This window comes from Sinocyclocheilus anshuiensis, unplaced genomic scaffold (genome assembly GCF_001515605.1).
Source record: "Sinocyclocheilus anshuiensis isolate Anshui unplaced genomic scaffold, SAMN03320099.WGS_v1.1 scaffold343, whole genome shotgun sequence".
Classification (NCBI taxonomy): Eukaryota; Metazoa; Chordata; class Actinopteri; order Cypriniformes; family Cyprinidae; genus Sinocyclocheilus; species Sinocyclocheilus anshuiensis.
The window spans coordinates 1055594-1076779 of NW_015549598.1; the positions used below are offsets into that span (position 1 = coordinate 1055594).

Here is a 21186-nt window from a genome sequence, read left to right on the forward strand (position 1 = left end):
GGCTGGACGCAAGCAGTGTACGCTATTCTGTGTCAGCCGCACTGCACGGATGCGCTGTTTTCGTTCAAATCAAAGCGTAAATACACGTAGAAAATGTATCTTTGTGTTGCGTCTGACACAGAATAGCATACGCAGTTTGCGTTCAGCGGATATTCTCAAAAATGGCGCTACAGTGATGCGGAGAGACAAATTGTTGAATAAAGTCGTTATTTTTGTTTTCTTCGCATACAAAAAGTATTCTCGTCACTTCATAACGTTACGGTTGAACCACTGATGGCAGATGGACTATTCTGACGATGTCTTTCATACTTTTCTGGACCTTGACAGTGTAATTTACTTGGCAGTCAATCGGACAGTCACAAGCCTCCCGGTTTTCATCCAAAATATCTTAAATTGTGTTCCGAAGACGAATGAAGCTTTTACGGGTTTGGAACGACATGGGGTAAGTGATTAATGACAAAATTTTCATTTTGGGGTGGAGTAACCCTTTAATTATTACATTTCTCTACCTGAAAACTAATGTTAGACCTTATTTTATTTGTAACTTTGTTCTGTTTTATTTATCTATGCTTGAAATTTGTTTATTTGTTCTTATTTTATTACTGACAGTTCACTTGTCTTTAAAAATGTTTGACCTTTATTAGTTATGCTACTAGTTTTTGCTGTGGTATCGAAGAAGTACTTAAAGTGTTCTTTAAATAATAAAGAACCATTTTTTTGCTCATCCAAAAAATGAACTGATCTGTGACTCAAAATTTTTAATACGATCCGAACCATGACTTTTGTGATCCGTTGCACCCCTACTCTCTTTAATTGTTATTTGAAGAAAAAATGCAATCACAGACGTTTTTGATCATGCTGATTTGCCCAGAGTGAAGTTCAGCTGATGTGTCTTTTATTAAGGTAGTTAAATCCATTTTGGGCAACCAAAATCTAAAGAATGCCAGGGATTTTGAAATTATAGCTTTATAACTAGTAATATATATTATATTTAGCGTATATAATATATGTATGTGTTGTTTTTTTTATATAATTTATAAAAATATTCTGTTTATTAGTGTTGAAGAAAGTCATTACAAAACATTGCCTTTTTTGGTGAAAAACAGATGCTTATATGAAAGGACATTAGTTCCCATGCCCACTGCCAGGACCACATTTTCCTAATGTTGTTGGTCCTGTAGCTCACGCTGTGGCGTGATAGGGCACATGGAGGTGGCATGAGGTGAGCTTGGTGAGGAAATAAGGATCTGATTGGTTTAAATTAAACATCCCGCAATGAAATGCTTACCATCTGTACCTCAAAGTATTTGATTTTCGTAGTTTCTCATGCATACGCAAGTGCCAAATCCAAAATGATATGATCCAGTTTACTCAAATAATCCAACAAACAAACAGCAAACATGAGGGATTTTAAATGTTGCCATGGTTTGGTTCTCAATGCCCCCATGTATTTGTAAATGCTGTAATTGCTATCAGACCCACATTCAGGGGGATCTTGAGGAAAAAAAACCCTGCTTTTCTTTCTCTTGTTCCTTTTGCTGTGAATTATTTAGCACTTCTCGTGTGTTGGCGCTGAAGCGAGTCTTTTTGTGGCACATGTGGAAGCGTTCCTGGCAGCGCGTGGAAGATCACAGCTGTAAACTAGCTTGACACTGATGCTCTGCATCCCAGAGGTAGGCTACACAAACTCCTATCCAACACATGTGGATGAGTTTAAACTGAGCTGTCATCAAGTAAACTGTTCTCTTCAGGGTGACACCGCTGAGACCTAAAAACATTGTTATCATGCAGCCCTAATATATATATATATATACACAGTATATACAGTGGGTATAGAAAAGAATCACCCCTCCACCTTTAAAATAATCACATTTTGTTGCTTTGCAGCCTGAAATGAAGACAGACAAAGTTTAAGTCTGTTTAAACTTTAAGTCTGGGCTCTGACTAGGCCATGCAAGAACATTCACCTTTATCTCCTTTAACCACTGTGTGCTCAGTTTTGAGGGCAGCAGATTTTCCTCAAGAATTTGACAGTATTTTGCCCCATCCATTATTCCTTCTATCCTGACAAGTGCTCCAGTCCCTGCTGCAGAGAAACACCCCATAACAGGATATTACCACCTCCATGCTTTACTGCAGGAATGATGTTATTTGGATGGTGAGCTGTGTTGGATTTACACCAGACATATCGTTTGGTGTTGAGGATTCTGACTCAGAATCTTTTGGCAAAGCTAGGTCATGACTGCATGTGGCCTTTCTTGAGGAGTGACTTTTTTTCTTGCAACCCTCCCATACAAGCCACATTTGTGGAGAATTTGTGATATTGTTGTCACATGCACACAAAGATCACTCTTTGTCACAAATTCCTGCGATTGCTTCAGAGTTGCTGTAGGTCTCTTGGTCACCTCTCTGACCAGTTTCCTCCTGCTCTTTCATCCAGTTTGGAGCGACGTCCTGATCCAGGGAGGGTCTGTGGCGTATCAAATATCCTCCACTTCTTAATAATAGACTTCACTGTGCTTCTATGCATTGATCAAGCCTTTGAAGTTTTTTTTGCATCTATCTCCTGTCCACAGCTTTATTCCGGAGATCTTTTGACAGTGCCTTGCCACCCATAGTTGATTGTTTGTTTCAGTTGCACTACCAAGGACTGAAATGCTCCAGGAAAGCTCTTTTCATGCTGAGCTGATCAAAATGAGCATAGCTGATCACAGTTGAAAGTCAAATGGCTTCATGTGCCGTTGAGAAGGTGATTAGCTACACTTGATTGAGTTTACATGTCTTTTTAGGAGGGGGTGATCTTTTTTCCAACTCAGTTAATCATGTTTTTTTTTTTTCTGACATGTTGGTGTTATATCTTTCACTTGGATGTTATAAGTTGCACTGAGTAAACACAGCTGGATAAAACAAAAACTGTGTCTGTCTTCATTTCAGGCTGCAAAGCAACAAAATGTGATTATTTTAAAAGGGGTGATTCTTTTCTATACCCACTGTGTGTGCATATATATTTATATATATATATATATATATATATATATTTGCTATTGTGCATTAAATAGATATGCAATGTGACATTTTCCTGCTATATCTCTTTCAGAAATCCATTATTTTATTTATTTATTTTTGTAACGTGTTTTACCAAGCTGTCTTTGTTCATAATAGTATTTAGCTGTGATGCACGTTTTTGTAGTCACGTGACTTTTATGTGGTCAGACTCTGAAAAGGTCCTCGGAAACTTTGGGAGGTCCAGCACTCTGTGTGTGGTTTAGTGCATTTGTGGCACCTAGAAAACGACCGTTCCCACAGGGATAAACGGAGATCAGTTCCCAGCGTCCTCGCGGGGATATGATGGCATCTGCTCTGGGTTCTGCCGGCCACTTGACTGATTGCAGAGATGAAACTGTCTAATACTTTCCAGACCAGCCAGCCATATACAGAAACAATGCTGGCTCTGTCGAGAGGTCACTCTTAGTCACTCTTTTGGGGGAACGTTTCGTTTTTTAGCTGTGATGCACGTTTTTGTAGTCACGTGACTTTTATGTGGTCAGACTCTGAAAAGGTCCTCGGACACTTTGGGAGGTCCAGCACTCTGTGTGTGGTTTAGTGCATTTGTGGCACCTAGAAAACGACCGTTCCCACAGGGATAAACGGAGATCAGTTCCCAGCGTCCTCGCGGGGATATGATGGCATCTGCTCTGGGTTCTGCCGGCCACTTGACTGATTGCAGAGATGAAACTGTCTAATACTTTCCAGACCAGCCAGCCATGTACAGAAACAATGCTGGCTCTGTCGAGAGGTCACTCTTAGTCACTCTTTTGGGGGAACATTTCGTTTCCTTAACTCCGCTGGACTATGGTCATGTTTGGTGTGTTCACCTCACGTCCATCAGCAAATCCATCATTATTCCTCATTTAAAGAGGCTTTGTTATGCTTCTGCTTCACACAAAAATTAAAAATTTCTGTAAATGTACTCATTCTCAGGCCATCGAAGATGTAGATGAGTTTGTTTATTCTTTGGAGCAGATTTGGAAAAATGTAGCATTACATCACTTGTTCACCAATGGATCCTCTGCAGTGAATGGGTGCCGTCAGAATGAGAGTCCAAACAGCTGATAAAAACATCACAATAATCCACACGTAATCCACTCCAGTCCATTCCATCAGTTAATGTCTTCTGAAGCTAAAAGCTTGTGTGTTTCTGAGAAACAAATCCATCGTTAAGATGTTTTTAACATCAAACCATTTCTTCCAGCTAAAATACGAGTCTTGTATCCATAATGTTGCTTCTTCTAGTGAAAAATTTGTCTCGTCTGAATCAAGAGAGAAGTCTGCACAGACGTTAATTGAGCGACTGGAGTCTTGTGGATTGCTTGTGGATAATTGAGATGTTTTTATCAGCTGTTTGGACTCTCATTCTCGTGTATCGTTCAGTTAGACAAGTTCAAATTATGATTTTGTGAGACAACTGTTTTTTTTTTTTTAAAGCATAAAGCCACTAGTCTTCGTCATAAGAGTTTTAATAGCAATTCAGCCTGTGTCTGTCTCCACAGTTTGGCTTCCCAATGTGGGATGAATCCGCTCTGTCCAGGTTCACTACACAGACCTGTCCAAATAAGCTCTCTGAGACATGGAACTTCTTAGCTCATCATGTAAAGTGTGTGTGTTGCTCGATGGTACATCACATTCTGCTGGAAAAGGTTTAATGTTGAATCTGTGGTTTACTGATGTGTAAATGTGACAGTTGCATCACAGCCAATATGTGCTCTTTTGCTCTGTGTGGCATTAAAAACTGAAGAGGTATGGTAAAAAAACAGTCATTATTTATTTATTCACCTCACCTCCTAGTAAAGTCATAGATATTTTTGTTTTATTGGGCTTGATATAGGTCTTATTTCTGAGTGAATTTGTTTGAGTTAATTATTTTCGTTTTAATGAATCAGTCAAACAGGTTCACTCGTTGGTCTGAATGATTCATTAGCATGATTGAATGATTCAAAACACCAGACTATTCATTTGAACTACTTCTATGTTGTATTCTAAAAGAATTTTGAAGCAATATTGATAGATTTAAGTGAAGAACATACCAAAATATTAAAAGAGATTTGAGCTACAGCGTAGGCGAATATTAGGAAATAACAATAGCAGTGTAACATTTAATCTGTTCCTCACACACAGCATTTGTTTGACCTCAAGACACTTGGAAAATAGTGCACAAGTGGAATGGACTACTTTCCATATACTTTTATGCTTCTTTTTAGCCCCTTTTTTTGAGCTTGACAGCATCATCCCCATTCCCTAAAGAGCTTCCAGGACACCATGCTAAACTTCTCTTTGGCAGAAAGTAAGTCATACATGAGGGTGAATAAATGATGACAGAATGATTACTTTTTTGGATGAGCTATGGTAAAATGGTGTATTGTGACTTTTAGTTTAAGACTCTTGATGTTCCATTTCTCCAAGATGATTGTTCCTGTAAGTGCAAAGTCAATTTAGCTAAGTGTGCTAAATAGCTGCATACATTACTAGAGTTGTGCACAACAAGGTCGTAAGTATTTGCTTGCTTGTTCCCACTCGCTGTCCTTTGCTTACAGCCGTCAAGAATCATTTATAGGACAAAAGTGTTCGATTAAGAGGCAGTCTCAGTAGGTTGACAGCAGGAACTTCATTGTGTTCTCAGGTCTCTGTGAGGTCTGTTATCTTCAGTGCTCTCAGTGCAGTCGTCCTTATCATTCACAGACTGGCACACACTACAGGCCGAGCGTCCGTCCCTTGCGTGTCCTGTCAGAGTTCATCTATTTGAGGATCAGAGACTCGCTGTCGCCCGCTGGCTCTCATCACAGCGGTTGGCTTGTCTTATCGGTACAAGTGTCCAGGCTGAATGTCAGTGTGTTTGTCCAGGTGCTAGACAGAGTTGGGCAGTGAAACCCTGAAGTGTGAATTCACTGAAAGTTATACACTAATTTGCAAATTTAAAAAGAGCATTGTATTCAATACCGCCCTCATTTTACTTTAACCAGGTGCTATCTGTGCTGGATTAGCACTGTGCTATGCACTTTTAAATTCAGCAGTTGTCTTTTTATGCTGCAAATGTATATCCAGTCTGTTTAAATTAGGCTTATTATGACAAATTATTATAGATCTATATTTATAATATTTTAAAATATATACATAATTATTTATTTATCTATTTAGATACTTTTAAAATATTTACTTATTTATCATTTTTATTCATTTTATTCATTACGTCTTTCATTATTCATTATTTAATTTTTGATGATTTATCTAATCTATCTATTTATCTTATTACAAGTTATGTATATATGTATTTATGTAGCTTTTCATCTTTTTAATTTATTTAGCATTTTCTTTTCTGTAATTGTCAGTTCTAAAATATTCCTTTAGCTTGGTATTAGATCTGATTTTTGATTGACTTTGTTCAGTTGAGTTGATTCTTTTGAATGAATCAGTCAAACAGTTTCACACATCGGTCTGAATGATTCATTCCTAAATTGCTCTAAATCTAAGTTAATTCTTAGCCAATCTCCCTTGTTTCTCCAGCCAGGATGCTAATGCTAATAGCTGATGGGCAGGTGTCTCCTCCAGGTGCCCGGTTTCACAAGGTCTTCTATTGTGAATCTTGTTCTCTCTTAATTTCTCAGTTCAGGCTCGGCGTGGTGGATCTGCAGGCAGTGCCTGAGCCCACTGAAGTCATAAGGGAGCTCATTAGTCATGGCCTGGAGCAGAGCGCACGTCTACAGGCCAAAAACCAGCACCTGCTTGAGGAGAACCAGAAGCTGAGGAGAGAACAGGAACACATCACTAAAGAGTAGGTCCACACCAGATCAATACTCCTCAACTCACTCAGCTCTCACAAAACTGTAGAAACGGATGTTTGGAATAAATACAAATATTTGTAGAACAGAGCTGTGCACTAAAGACGTCAATTTGTAAGCTCAATTTGGAAGGCTAATTCAACACTGGTCTAATGTTTTTTTTTTTTTAGAATAGTGGTTTATGATTTATAAGTAAGTTAAACTTTATGGTTAGCATTACTCAGAGACTTTTTGTTCTAAAAACATTACATTACTCAGTCATCCCTCAAATGTAAATTTTGAATATGTTGTGTGCTAAAAAAATCTGTGCATGAATATTATTTTACTTTACTTTTATATGCTACAAACTTTGCCGCTGCTTTCAACTGAGTGATATTTTTTTTAGTCCTTAGTACCCTTTAATAAAATATCTATCTATCTATCTAAACATAACATTTTCATGAATATTCTATAATATAAATATAATGAAATATATATATTCAATTATAAATAAATATAAATATTCAGTAATATTACTGTATATTAACAAAGATAGATATTTTGTAATATTTATTATAATGTTAATTACTAATAGTATGTAATTATATTATAATATATATATATATATATATGTTTATAAAATATCATTTTTATTATTTATTAATAATATTGATATTAAAAATAATTTAGAAAGCCAACATACTGATTTTCTATTTAAACTTAATTAACAAAATGAATGCTAAAACATTCAGTAGCAGCTTCTACAAATATGAAATCTATTGCATAAAGTTTGCATGGCTTTAAAACCTTCAGACTTTAAGCTTATAAAACTAATACAACCTTTCTAGTCAGGTTTTCTCAAGCCAACTTAAAGTTTGTCTATTTTTTTTTATAGTTTCATTATCTATTATTATTATTTTGTGCCTTTATCTGTATTGGCCAATAGTATGTTTAATCATTTCTTTTGATTTTTAGATTCTAGAACTTTTAAAATTATTTTTAAAACTAAATTTAAAACTAAATTATGATTTGTTTTTTTGTTTTTTTTATGCTTGAAACCTGACTAACATATAAGTGGACTACGACATAAAACTAAAAGTCTACAAATGTGGGGAATATGCTTTTGATTGGTTTCTTTGTTCCTGGGAACTTGCACAAGGTTTTTTTGTGTAATGCCAAAAGTAATTTCAAACAAAATTGTGATTACGCAAGCCTTTCACCTGTTCATGATTACAACTTCCCCTTGGATTACCCTCTCCCCTCCTCATCATCTCCCATGATTCAGAATGAAAGAGTGTCTTGGCTGTGTTTTTAAACGGTTACTAAGGAACTCCAGATACACAAGATGTTTTTAGTTTGTCTTTGCTGTGATACTCTAAAAGGGGGAACTGTAGATATGCAAATGCAGTTTAATATTTTTTGCTGTTTATTTGGCTGATTAGAGCACATGATGCATTCAGGAGGAGAATGACAAGGGAATCCCGGGCCAACCTGACAAGAAGCTCCTCTTTACTTTCTTTTCTTGTTCTCCACTTGCTTCAATCTTTCCTCTCTGAGAAACAGCAGCAGTGACATCACCACCCGACTGTGCCGCCACACTTTCTAACATCTTCCAAAACCAGAATTATGGAGAATTTGTAATGCTACTCAACACTGTCAGGACTTTATTGCCTTGTGTATTTTGCAAAGAGCTACCACAGGTGTTCAGTTAAATATGCTCTTAATGTTTTCCATGTTAAGTAATGAGTGTTTATCCACTTATATAGTAATACAAACACTCTCATAACTAAACATTTCCACTCTTCTCAACCCGATGGGATGCTCAGGGAGACTGGGTTGCATGAGTGTTCGGGTGTGTCTCATTGGTCTTCACCCTCTCCACAGGATGCAAAGGTACGTCCAGGGGAAGGAGAAGTTGGAGAGAGACCTGTACAGCCGATTTGTGCTGGTCCTAAACGAGAAGAAAGTCAAACTCAGAGCTCTGCAGAAAAGTGTCAAAGAGCTGGAGAAATCTGTTGAAGAGAATCGACTGAGGTAAAGATGTGTGCGTCGTTTCATCATGATACAACCTCACATGATCGTAAGCATTTTTCATTTCAACATTTCCCTTCTCCTGTTATGAAATGCCCATTTAGTTAGGTAATCCCATGATGATGTCACATTCATGATTATCTCTTCTAGTTTTGTGTTGAGCACATTTTCCTGTCTACACAAAAAAAACTTAAAACTACACTAGTTGACAACTGTGGCATGATGGAAAACTTCAAATGTTTAGGTACAAAGCCAAGAAGGTTCAGTCCATCACCGTTGTGCCCTTGATTAAGACACTTAAAGGTGTCTTATTTCTGTGCCACTTACGACACCCGAATGAATTTCAAAAATGATTGATTTCAAACAAATAGTTATATCTATTTGTACACTACTTTATTAAAGTTTGTGATTGGTAACATTATTTTAATGTTTTTGGAAGAAGTCTTTTCTGCTCACCAAGGCTGAATTTATATGATCAAAATATAGTAAAAACATTCATTTTGTGAAATATTATTACAATTCAAAATTGTTTTCTGTTTAATTTATTTTAAAATATCATTTATTTCTTTGATGTTAAAGCTGAATTTTCAGCATCATTACTCTAGTCTTCAGTGTCACGTGAGCCTTCAGAAATCATTCTAATATGCTGATTTGCTGCTCAAGAAACATTTCTGAATTTTATCCGTGGTGAAAACATTTATGCTGCTTAATATTTTAGTTTTTTCAGGATTTTTTGACAAATAAAGTAAAAAAACCCCAGCATTTATTTAAAATAGATATCTTCTGTAACATTATACTGTACTTTCAAACCGTTTAATGCATCTTTGCAAAATAAAAATACAAATTTATTTATTTATTTACTTGACTGACCCCAACAATTTAAGTGGTAGTGTATATTAAAAATAAATAAATAAAAACACTGTTTTCACAAATTTTCATTAGTGTACATTTTAAATGAAAGAGACATTTTCAGTGCAAAATACAGCACAACTCATTTTCTGGCTTTCTCTCACTTTGTTTGGAACATGTGAATCAGTCATTACAGAAATGTTGAGAGTCTTTGATATGTTTTCTCATATGCCATATTAGCATGTTGTACCTACTGTATTCCTTTGGAAGGAAAAAGGCAGATAGTGAAGACCACAAGGCGATGGAGACTGCGGCAGATAAAAGTCCTGGAGAGAGTGATTATGGAGGTAGTACAGAAGATGAACAGGAGGCTGAACACAGACAGCCAGACCCAAAGCCTCTTACACAAGGTAATTCTTCTAACTTTACCCAGAAATTAAAATTCTGTCATTATGTTCTTCCAAACCTGTATTCCAAACCTTTTTTCCCAATGCATCAGCTAAAAAAAATATAAACCATATACTGTAGATAAGGTTGTCATTTTCAGGTTGCCATTTTTCAGTGAACTACTCCTTTGAAGTTTCAAGTGAGCCACAATTTCAAATGCAAATACCTCAAAACTTTTTTCTTTTTTTTTGGTTGAATGCAAATTACTGCTGAGACTTTCTCAGCCTACTTTTAGCAAAGTCTGTGATTTAGTTTGTGTGGATTTGTGGAAATTCTCATTCTTCAGCTGTATATTCTCAGTTGATTTGTTCTCAAGGCTCTGTAATATTGTGTTTGTTGGACACAGTTACATATTCGCAAAGTTAACAAAGTTTGAAGTCAAACTAGATGAGCATACAACTGAATTTGTGCCTAGAACATCAAACGAAGCTCATATTTTAATATAGTTTAACAATGTGTAGCAAATTTAGTGGAATTTCTTCCCAGAAAGTTCAGGTTGATGAATGACAGCACGATGCTGATTTGATCTAGTGACCCTGGCAAACAGATGAAAGCTCAACATCTTGACGTAGGGCCAGACAGAATGACAGTGTGTACCATGCAATGATAGAAACTGACAAAGAAACATGGAATAATTCAACAATATGAGCGGAGAAAGAGCTAGGTCTGCATCTCTGATTGGTGCATTAATGTGGAATCCAACTTTTGGAGTTGTGTATATCAAATATTGTACAATTTACGATTTGTATATTGGCTTTTATGATGTTGTTAGTATAATGTTGAAAGTCTTTTGTGTTTATCTTGAGTTATTCAATGTGAAGCAGCTGTTGTCAGTTTTAATCATTTATAAATAACCTTATCTTTGGTTTGCATCAGCGTCAGAAATTACATTTTCTATTACGGGGCAGTATTTGCCGCCAGAACTGATTTCCAGGGGCATTTTTTTACCTTTGTAAGGGCCGTTTTTATAATTCCCTCATTAAATATCTGTATTGTCTTTTATGTCAGATACTTAAATTTAACCAGATTCTTAAATTTATTTGGTTTAATTGTGCAGGGGCATTTTTTGCCCCTTTATCTTAAATTTGAGGGGCATTTTTATCCATTTTGGTGGCATTTTTGCCCCAAAGCCCCGTTCATTTCTGACCTTGGTTTGCATCCTCAGATAGAGAAAATACTCAAATAAGATGATGTATTTTTCATCTGTAAAGTGTTTAATTCACTGGATTATCCATAATATGCATTGCTGCATGGTTAATTAACTGTTTTTTGTTCAAAAATAGCTATGCTGCGTTACGTAACACTACTACAATTAGATCCCAAATAAACTGCACAGAACAGCAAAGACTTGTAATTGCATTGCGTCAATGAGAGTGATAACATCACTCTAGGTATTTGCTCTCTTGTCCAAAGCATGACCACGCTAATGTATTTTCCCCTGCTGAGACCCAGAACTGAGACGGCCTACAGGTAGTTCATTCCTTCAGCTTTTGCCTGCGCCGTCCTTCATTGTTTATGACGTCATGTCCTAGACGAGTTGTTCATTGGCAACACCGTCTGCTTTTGGTCGATTTCGACATCGGGCTACTCGAAAGCCATATTTGGGGGCTCCGTCAGGCTGTTGAGTCACAGTTTTGAGGCACAGAAAGGGAAATGAGGTGGAGTCACACGTGATTTAGTCTGCGGGTTGCTCAATTTCTCAGTTTTTCCCCTTGTGTAAACCCTGAGGAGTGAAAGTAAAAAGCACCACAGCTAGGAAAAAAAAACCTTCCATGGTCGTGTGACCCTGTAAACAGTATGAATTGTAATGTATGGTTGCTAGGTGTGTGTCACTTTGGCAGAGCTTTGGGCTTCAATTATTGTCCTTTTCTTTCCTTCCTTAAAGCTCGATTCAATGGTTTATGTTTCAGAGTGTGTGCATGGTAATGTTTTTGTATTTAAAGAGTCTGAGTTGTAGCTTTAGTCCTTTTTCTTAACTATAAAGTTTACCATAAGGGTGCAGTACATGAAGCATAATTGAAAGAGCCTTTAATGTGGTTAGGATGTTTGTTGCACCAATTAACTTGAGTCAAACCCACCCAGTTTCATCTATCCAGTGTAAATTAAACTCATGTAGACGTAAACAATTGCTAGAAACAATCATGGAAACGTGTCTGGTAATACAAAGCACAAGTACTTTAAAGAACAAGTACTATTGGATGCTTTGCAATCTTGAATGGTTTCTACAATGTGCTACAATGACATATCTCATGAGACAGATGTGCTCCTGCTGGGTTTTATTGCAGTCAAAATGCATGTACATCGTTTAATGTTGATGCTCAACATGCTTTTAATGCGTTTATGATGTTGATTGTGTTAGCGGAGTCACATGTTGGCCGGCTGCCTGAACACTGGCTGTGAGAGCCTCCATTAATCCCTTTCAGAGTCATTATATATGCAAACATTCACAAATAATAACATTCACAGATAATAACTCATCTTGACTGAAATCATTAAATTAGCAACAGATGGCTATGTAGCTCATATTTAGAAATAGCAATAACTGATCAGATTGGCTGAATATTTCTGCTTTAAATGAAATGTGTTAATCTCATCGAAATTATTGGCAAAATAATTTAGTTGATGATTACTGTTGTTTTTTAAAGTCAATTATAACTAAGACAAAAAAAGTTTAGTTTTTTTTAATTCAGATGCTGTTAATTAAATTAACAATTTAAGATTATAACAATGCACTAATAAAACGAATAGAAATATAGAATGTATTTAAATTATAACAATTGTTGTTGTTGTTGTTTAAATAGATGTATTTAAATAATAATAATGATTTATTATTAGTGATAATTGTATTAATATTTTTATACATTTAATGTTATATTTATATTGTATATTAATATATAATATATGAATAATATTCAGTCATAGTATGTTCAGGATTAGTAGTATGCCTGAGATTATGTAAATGAAAATGTTTAATCTTTTCCAAAAAAAAGTACATTTGTTTGATGCACATTGTTATTTTTTCACATTATAATATTAAAATCTTATTTTTATAGATTAAAATGATATATTTTTATAACGCGTTCTGCTAAATTAATAAAAAATATTTACATTTACAATTAATTATACCATAAAATTCATGAATATGGCATAATGAAATACTGACTAAATGTGAAGTACATCTTCTTTAAAAGACAAAAACCTCAGCTAAATAAGTGCAAATATGAAAATTGTATGAACTTTAACACTTTAACTTTTCCATTTTTTGTCTAACAGAGATGCCAGAAAGCAACCCGATGGATGACAGCTTAAATGACATCACAGATGTGGCGCCCTGCCGAAAACGCCGCCACCGTCATCTCCAACAGCTGGAGACGCAAGCCAAACGAGCAGCACTGGACCAGCGACAGAGATCCAGGTATCATCACTCACGTCCTCAGATTTACACACATCCTCCGTCTAATTACACATTTTACTGCGGTCGATCGACTCATAGCGCATCTAAACTCCTGGAGGCCTGTTATCTAATGTTGTGTATGATACCCATAAACCCCTGCAACTGCGGCCATAAAAATGTCAGTTATAATTCCGGTTGTCTTATTCTCTGGTGTCCATTTTACACAACCTTGGATACTGCTTTCTCTCCGCGCCTGCGGCCAGTCAAGCAGACAGAAGCGGCTTTCCCAGAACCCCTCTTCCATTGTACGGAAACCATTGGTCAGTTGCCAGCATCTTGTATTTTTCCAGTCGAGGCCCCCCTGGGTGCTTCTCTCTCCAGCTCTTTTTTACTTATTAATAGGAAAATGTGTATAATTTCATCTCCTCCTCTGCCAGTACCTCAGTGGTCTCCGTAATTGTACAATAAAAATCCCATGAATGGTTTAGATTTGCTTTGAGCAACTTACTGATGGCACCTGAGGGGACGCCGATCCTGAGAAAATGTGTTTTAAAAAAAATAAAAATAATAGTCACACTGTTTTGGAGATTATTTGGCATTAGTTATTATTCTTGAGTTATTATTTAAGTGTTATTATTCTTAGGTGATGCTTTCAGGGTTTCCCACAGTTCTTGTATCTATCCATCCATCTATCCATCCATCCATCCATCCATCCATCCATCCATCCATCCATCGTCCGTCCGTCCGTCCGTCCGTCCGTCTGTTGTTGTTGTTCTATTTATCGTTCTGTCATTCTATCTATCTATCTATCTATCTTTTCTTTTAATTTATTTATTTTTCTTTTGTTATTTTAATGTTATCCCCCAGTCCTGTTAGTCACATTAATAAAGTCTTAAAGGTTATAAAAATTTCTGTTGTTTTTCTGTAGTAAATATCATTTTACATCGTCCGTCCGTCCGTCCGTCTGTTGTTGTTGTTCTATTTATCGTTCTGTCATTCTATCTATCTATCTATCTTTTCTTTTAATTTATTTATTTTTCTTTTGTTATTTTAATGTTATCCCCCAGTCCTGTTAGTCACATTAATAAAGTCTTAAAGGTTATAAAAATTTCTGTTGTTTTTCTGTAGTAAATATCATTTTACGTTATGCTGAGTATTAAAGTATTTTTTCAGCTAAAAATGCTTGTGATGACAAAATCTAAAATTTATTAAAAAAATAAAAAAAACATTACCTAAAGACTGGGGAAATCTTAAAAAGTTAAAAACTTAACTGATCAGAAATTGTATCCTGCATCAACTTTAAATAGATATATTTTCTGAAAATTTATTGACACAGTGATAAATATGTATCAATACAATTTGAAATTTTATTCTTAAATATTAATAAAAATATCTGATTAAAAAAATGAACAATTTTGCCCAGTATTTGTGTATGTCACTGATTTTTTTGCTTATTAGAGGCAGTGCTTTTTTTTGTTACTTTATTTGTTAGCAGCATGCCAATGTCTAGAATAATATGATTAACTATGAGCAGTAGATGAATGCAGATTATGTACTTTATATGAGAGGTGCGGTACGTGTGACACGATAGATTTGTTAACTGAGGGATGTTGCCTTAGAAGGGAGCTGCCAAAGTAGACAGTAGGTAGAAAGGCAGCTCACTAGCATTTGGAGCAGAGCCCGTGTTTTTTGGGTTTATGTGAAAGTTTCTGAAGTTGGCAGACATATAAGAATGACGCTTTGGCTTCATATTGTATTGACGTTATGCTGGGATATGGAGAGATTAACTTTTAATGAGGGTCTTTTAAAACTTTGTAAATATAAGAGTGTTTATGTGACTCTGCATGCAGAATAAATGTTTAAACTGATTCTGTTTAAAAGTGTTTCTAGCCTCCCAGTGTCAGCGGCTGCTCCCCATGTCAGCAGACGCTCAAAGCGGTGACGGGCCGAGGCCGCGGTGGTCTATGACAGAATGGTGCCTCTACACCAGATGGTTTGTGCGTGTGCTCGCATGTCAGGTGTTGCGGGAGACTGAGAGTTTGTATTGGACTTTCTCTCTCTTTCTGCAGGCTCTGTCACCGCGGTAAGACTCTCCAAACTTTAATAGACTTCCATGGCATAGAGACCTGGCTGTAACTTCTTTTGAGAATAATATCACATATGCCACTTCGTATCACACAAGTGGAGAAATCCAGCTGGAGGATTCTCATTCTGTTCCTGGAATGAGGTTTTTAAACAGCCGCGTGGCTTTGATTACGCTAAAAAAAATCTTTGATTTGGCTAATTACGCACAATTTTGTGCCTCAGAGAGAGCTGGAATGCTCTTATAAAACGTGACACAAATTAGTGGAGGTGTATCATGAATGAGTCTTCATTTTATGTGGCAGACGGAGTTAAAGGAACAGTTTACCCAAAAATTCTGTCATCCTATACTCGCTCTCATGTGATTCCAAAGCTAAATTACTTTCTTTCTTCATGCAAAAGCAGATGTTTTGAAGAATCTTAATGTTGGTTTCCATACAATGAAAATGACGGGGACTGAGACTGTCCATCTCCAAAAATGGCAAATAAGTAAATGGAAAATGGAAAATAATAATTGGATATATAATGTACTTACTTGTATATATTTTTTTTTTCAATACATTTTTGTATTGTTTCAAAAGACTTGAAATACAACACAAAAGACTACTTTATGAGAGTATACAGATTATTTTTATGGTGCTTTTTTCCTTTTTGGAGCTTGACTGTCTACTTTCATTGTATTAAAAAAAATCAGGAAAAATCATATAGTTAAGTTAATGATGATGTCTCTCATGCTCACCAAGGCTGCATTTATTTAATCAAAAACACAATAAAATCAGTAATATTGTGAAATATTTTGACAATTAAACTTTGTTTTCTATTTAAATATATTTTAAAATGTAATTTATTTCTGTGATGCAAAGCTGAATTTTCAGCATCATTATTCCAGTCTTCAGTTTTCAGATGAATGTTTAAATCTTTTTGTATTGCATTTTATGTAAGTCTATGTGGGGCGGGACTTAGTTTTATCTATTGTAAATTGATTGGATTGTGTAAAGTGGGTGTTACTTTCCAGCATAGAGGCAGATGATTGAAGGGAGGGATTGGAAAGTGATAAAGATTTGTGATGTCGTGAAAAGTCATCAAGTCATCTAGTTAGAATGTTGTGATTAAAGATAGCACAGACAAAAAAAAAAGACATTTGTAATTCATTGAGACTGCAAAGTAAGTTGAATGTGAAATGTCTCCTTCCCAGGTCAAGGAGAAGGAAGTCGAAACTCTATTAAAAGGATTCAGAGATGCATCAGAAGTTAAATAGTTATTTTTTTAGAAGAAGAAGAAGAAGAAGAAGAGGAAAGACAGAAAGAGAGAGATGAAGGGAGGGAGAGAGCGAGCGAGCAGAAAGACGTGGATTCATTTGGCCCCTGGCTGAAACTGTTCTGTTCTACAGTCTCCCAGCACCTGCCTAGAGATGGATCTGGCAGAGCACGACAACAAACAACAATCAGGCCAGTTACACCGCATTAATCCAGTCCTCAGTATGTGTGTTTACTGCTGGTTTCTTTGTGGGTCTCCCAAAGAAATGTCCGGCTCAAGTTTTACCTCACAATGGAAAAAAAGAAATCATAATTTGCATATTAATATTTTTTTCTTTTTGCATTGTGACATTGTTTCCTTAAGTACATTTTCCTCCGAATTCACATTGCCATAATATGTGGAGTTATCTAGACCAATGCTTTATTAAATTTAATTAATTTACTTTTTATTAAAGCTTAATACAAAAAGAAATACTACAATGGTGTATACTTTCAATTTAAATAATAATGATAGTAATATAATTATTATTTTATTATTAATATACAGTGGGTACGGAAAGTATTCAGACCCCCTTCAATTTTTCACTCTTTGTTATATTGCAGCCATTTGCTAAAATCATTTAAGTAAATTTTTTTTCCTCATTAATGCGTTTCTAATCAGCTTTTTTCATTTATATGTATGTAGGCATATGTATGTAATTTAATAATTCAATTTTTTTATTTCATTACAGTATGTTACGGACAAATGGTGTGGTAATTCATAAAAATAATGTCACAATGCAAAATCTTTAGTGGTCTTAAGAATAGTCATTTTATTTTAGTAAAATATCATTTCTTATTTTTTTTTAATTGCTCTGTCAGTTTTTGTGAGATTCACCCTTGTGTTGCTTCTGTTCAGAAATAATTAGCCTCGTTAAAGTAATGTAACATTCTTTAACAATAACTTGTGGTGGTGTTTCAGACATCCTAAGACTTATCATTATTGGTTCTTTATTTTATTTTATTTATATTTATTTAATAATTTTTGTTATGCAAGATGTGATGTTTAAAGTGATCGAAATATGGCAACTTGATGCAAGTTAACTTGAGTTTATTGTGTAACAGCCTGTTTGCATCGTTCTGATAAAATCATCCATTGGTTTACTTCATGATATGTGAATATCCATTTATCTACATCAGCATCTTACGTCTCATATGGCTGTAGTCTGACATTTGGCTTTATAAGAAACCGTACTGTCACGTCTCTCCCCCTTTTTGGGCTCCTTTGCATTTTCTTAACCAGTTCCAGAACTTCTCGTCATGTCCGTAATAATTTAAAAGGAACATAAGACCTTTTTGCCCAAGACAATTCCCACCATTCCCAGTGAATCATGACAGCAAATATTGCGACTTACAAGACGACAGCGTCTACAAGTGCTCATCCATTATCCGTGCCCATACCTATGGTTTTCTTCCCAGAGGGCAGTAGTAAAGTCACGCTTTCTGTTAATTCTCAAAGTTGTCCTTACAGGAGAGTTTAGTTGGTCAAAATAACTTCCAGATGCGGCCACACAGGGAAACCCCTTGATCGAACCACGATATTTACATGTGCAGAAATGCAGATACACTGTTTACACTTTTGATTGTGCTGACTAAGCACTGTTTCACAGATAAAAGTTTGGGGTTTGCTTTTTAAAGGCTTACTGAAAGCACCAAAGATGCATTTCTGATGCTTGAGTTACTTAGTTCAATAAAATGTGGTTTTCGAGAGTCAAATGAGAATGAGTGATTCAGCTGATTCCATTATGGTGTTTACATGTTAAAAAATATCAAAATCTTCAGGCCTGTCAGGGTTTGTTTGATACCAACACACCATATAAAAGCTCTTTGGTCTCTGTAAGTGCAAGAAAAGACCAAATACAAACTTTTCCTACTTGGTTCATTGTGTTTCTGAGGAAGAATCATGATTTGGTTACAAGCTCTTTGTTACCCAAAAAGCTGTTAGTTCGCCCAAAAAACCGAAAATGAACATTTACTCTCTCTCAGATCATCCAAGATGTAGATGAGTTTTTTTTCATTGGAATAGATTTGGAGAAATTTATCATTCCAGCACTTGCTCACCAATGGATCCTCTGCAGTGAATGGGTGCCGTCAGAATGAGAGTCCAAACAGCTGATAAAAACATCACAATGATCCACAAGTAATCCACACCACTCCAGTCCATCAGTTAACATCTTGTGAAGCGAAAAGCTTAGTCTTCTAATATAATAATGGTGTGCTTCTAATAATATTGCTTTCGCCAGTGAAAAAGTTGTCTCGTTGAGAGAAATATGCACAAATCATGTACCATTTACAAGCAAAAACAGTTCTAAACGAATGTGTTTTGGTGTGTTTTATGTGAGAGGACAACAGGAGATGGACTTTTTCACTGGAGGAAGCTTTATTATGGATCATGGATGGCAATGGTTTGAGGTTAAAAACATCTTGATGCATTTGTTTCTTACAAACACAGCTTTTCGCGTCACAAGACATTAACTGATGGACTGGAGTGGTGAGGATTATTGTGATGTTTTTATCAGCTGTTTGGACTCTCATTCTGACGGCACCCATTCACTGCAGAGGATCCATTGGTGAGCAAGTGATGTAATGCTAAATTTCTCCAAATCTGTTCTTATGAAGAAACAAAATCATCTACATCTTGGACAGCCCGAGGGTGTCAATTTTAAGCAAATTTTCATTTTTGTTTGAACTATTCCTTTAACTAGCTAACTCAAGATGTTTTCTTAATCATTCACATGAATCAAATGACCAAAATTCTAACATCAAACCACCTGCGATTCATTCTTAGTAAAGCATGCTTTTTCATAGGCACCAATGATTATACTATAATAAATGGATTTATTAGAAGCAACAGAATGTGGCAGCTGGTTTTGAAGTGTTTTATAAAGACTTCCGCTCCGTTCTGTTGCCTCAATCGCAGTGTACCTCACCTAACATTTGCTTCCTTTTTGCCAGACAGCTTTTTAATTGTACGTCTCAGAAGCAGGTATTTGTATCCTGAGCTGCACTTGTGGCAGTGGACAGCCCGAGGGTGTCAATTTTAAGCAAATTTTCATTTTTGGGTGAACTATTCCTTTAACTAGCTAACTCAAGATGTTTTCTTAATCATTCACATGAATCAAATGACCAAAATTCTAACATCAAACCACCTGCGATTCATTCTTAGTAAAGCATGCTTTTTCATAGGCACCAATGATTATACTATAATAAATGGATTTATTAGAAGCAACAGAATGTGGCAGCTGGTTTTGAAGTGTTTTATAAAGACTTCCGCTCCGTTCTGTTGCCTCAATCGCAGTGTACCTCACCTAACATTTGCTTCCTTTTTGCCAGACAGCTTTTTAATTGTACGTCTCAGAAGCAGGTATTTGTATCCTGAGCTGCACTTGTGGCAGGATGAGCTCTCAGATGTGATTCTACAGGGATCATGAACCTGGAAACACAATCTGTTTCACAATATAAGGCCTTGTTGCTTGTACATTGGGGTCCAAAAGTCTCCTCCAGCCAAAATGCTTCTGTGTTGCATTTATGATTAGTAACCTTTGAAATAGAGCACAATCTGAAACGTTTCTTCATTAAATCTTCATTGTTTTTTCATATGTCATTTTTTTTTACATTTATATGAAGAAAATCTTATATTTTCTATGTGGTTTCAGACTTTTTGACTCATCTGTATGTGGCAGTAACATTACAGTGTTGTGAGTCTTTGTGATATGTGAAATACGACACTATCACCAATTTTATACTCTACAGAATTCATCTTTTTTAGTGTTCATTTTTTCCCCCTTAAAATGTAAACATTTCCCGTTGAGCAAATGAGGCTCATGATTGCAGTTGAATATTTAATTTTAATTTTTCCTGATTGTTACTGTGGTATTTTAAGGAGTAGCTCTTTTTCTGGAGGATCCTAAAGGGTTTCTGAAATCTCCTCAGCGTGATCCGCTAAAACCGTGTCTTATTCCCCTGAGTCCTGTAGCTGTATAGTGAGGGGACACTGCTGGATGCAAACCTGTTTCTAATAAGGAAGAGTTTGTTTCCAGAGACAGGCTCCTTAAGAGTGTGTGAATGCTTTACGTGGACGCTATTAACTTTTAATGAACTCCATTTCCCCCACAGTGAGGCTTATTAAACCCCACAAATATTAGTCTACTTGAGCCAAAATCAGAAAACTCTACATTTAATGCATTGAATTTATCCTTAATATATATATATATATATATACAGGTGCATCTCAATAAATTAGAATGTCGTGGAAAAGTTCATTTATTTCAGTAAT

The 21186-nt window shown here is 35.8% G+C and overlaps 1 protein-coding gene across 2 annotated transcripts in view; it reads left to right on the forward strand.

Annotated features, from left to right (window-relative positions):
• Positions 1-21186, forward strand: part of LOC107658614 (DNA repair protein XRCC4-like) — a 32875-nt gene that overhangs the window by 9408 nt on the left and 2281 nt on the right. Inside the window, exons 4-8 of one of the 2 annotated variants that reach the window (XM_016447228.1) lie at positions 6660-6826; positions 8697-8846; positions 9963-10102; positions 13413-13554; positions 13797-13936. In XM_016447228.1, the coding sequence (XP_016302714.1) occupies positions 6660-6826; positions 8697-8846; positions 9963-10102; positions 13413-13554; positions 13797-13932 (735 nt within the window). In that variant the 3' untranslated portion in view covers positions 13933-13936. Of the gene's footprint in view, positions 1-6659; positions 6827-8696; positions 8847-9962; positions 10103-13412; positions 13555-13796; positions 13937-21186 lie in introns of those variants that run through there. The other variant, XM_016447229.1, reaches the window with a different exon arrangement.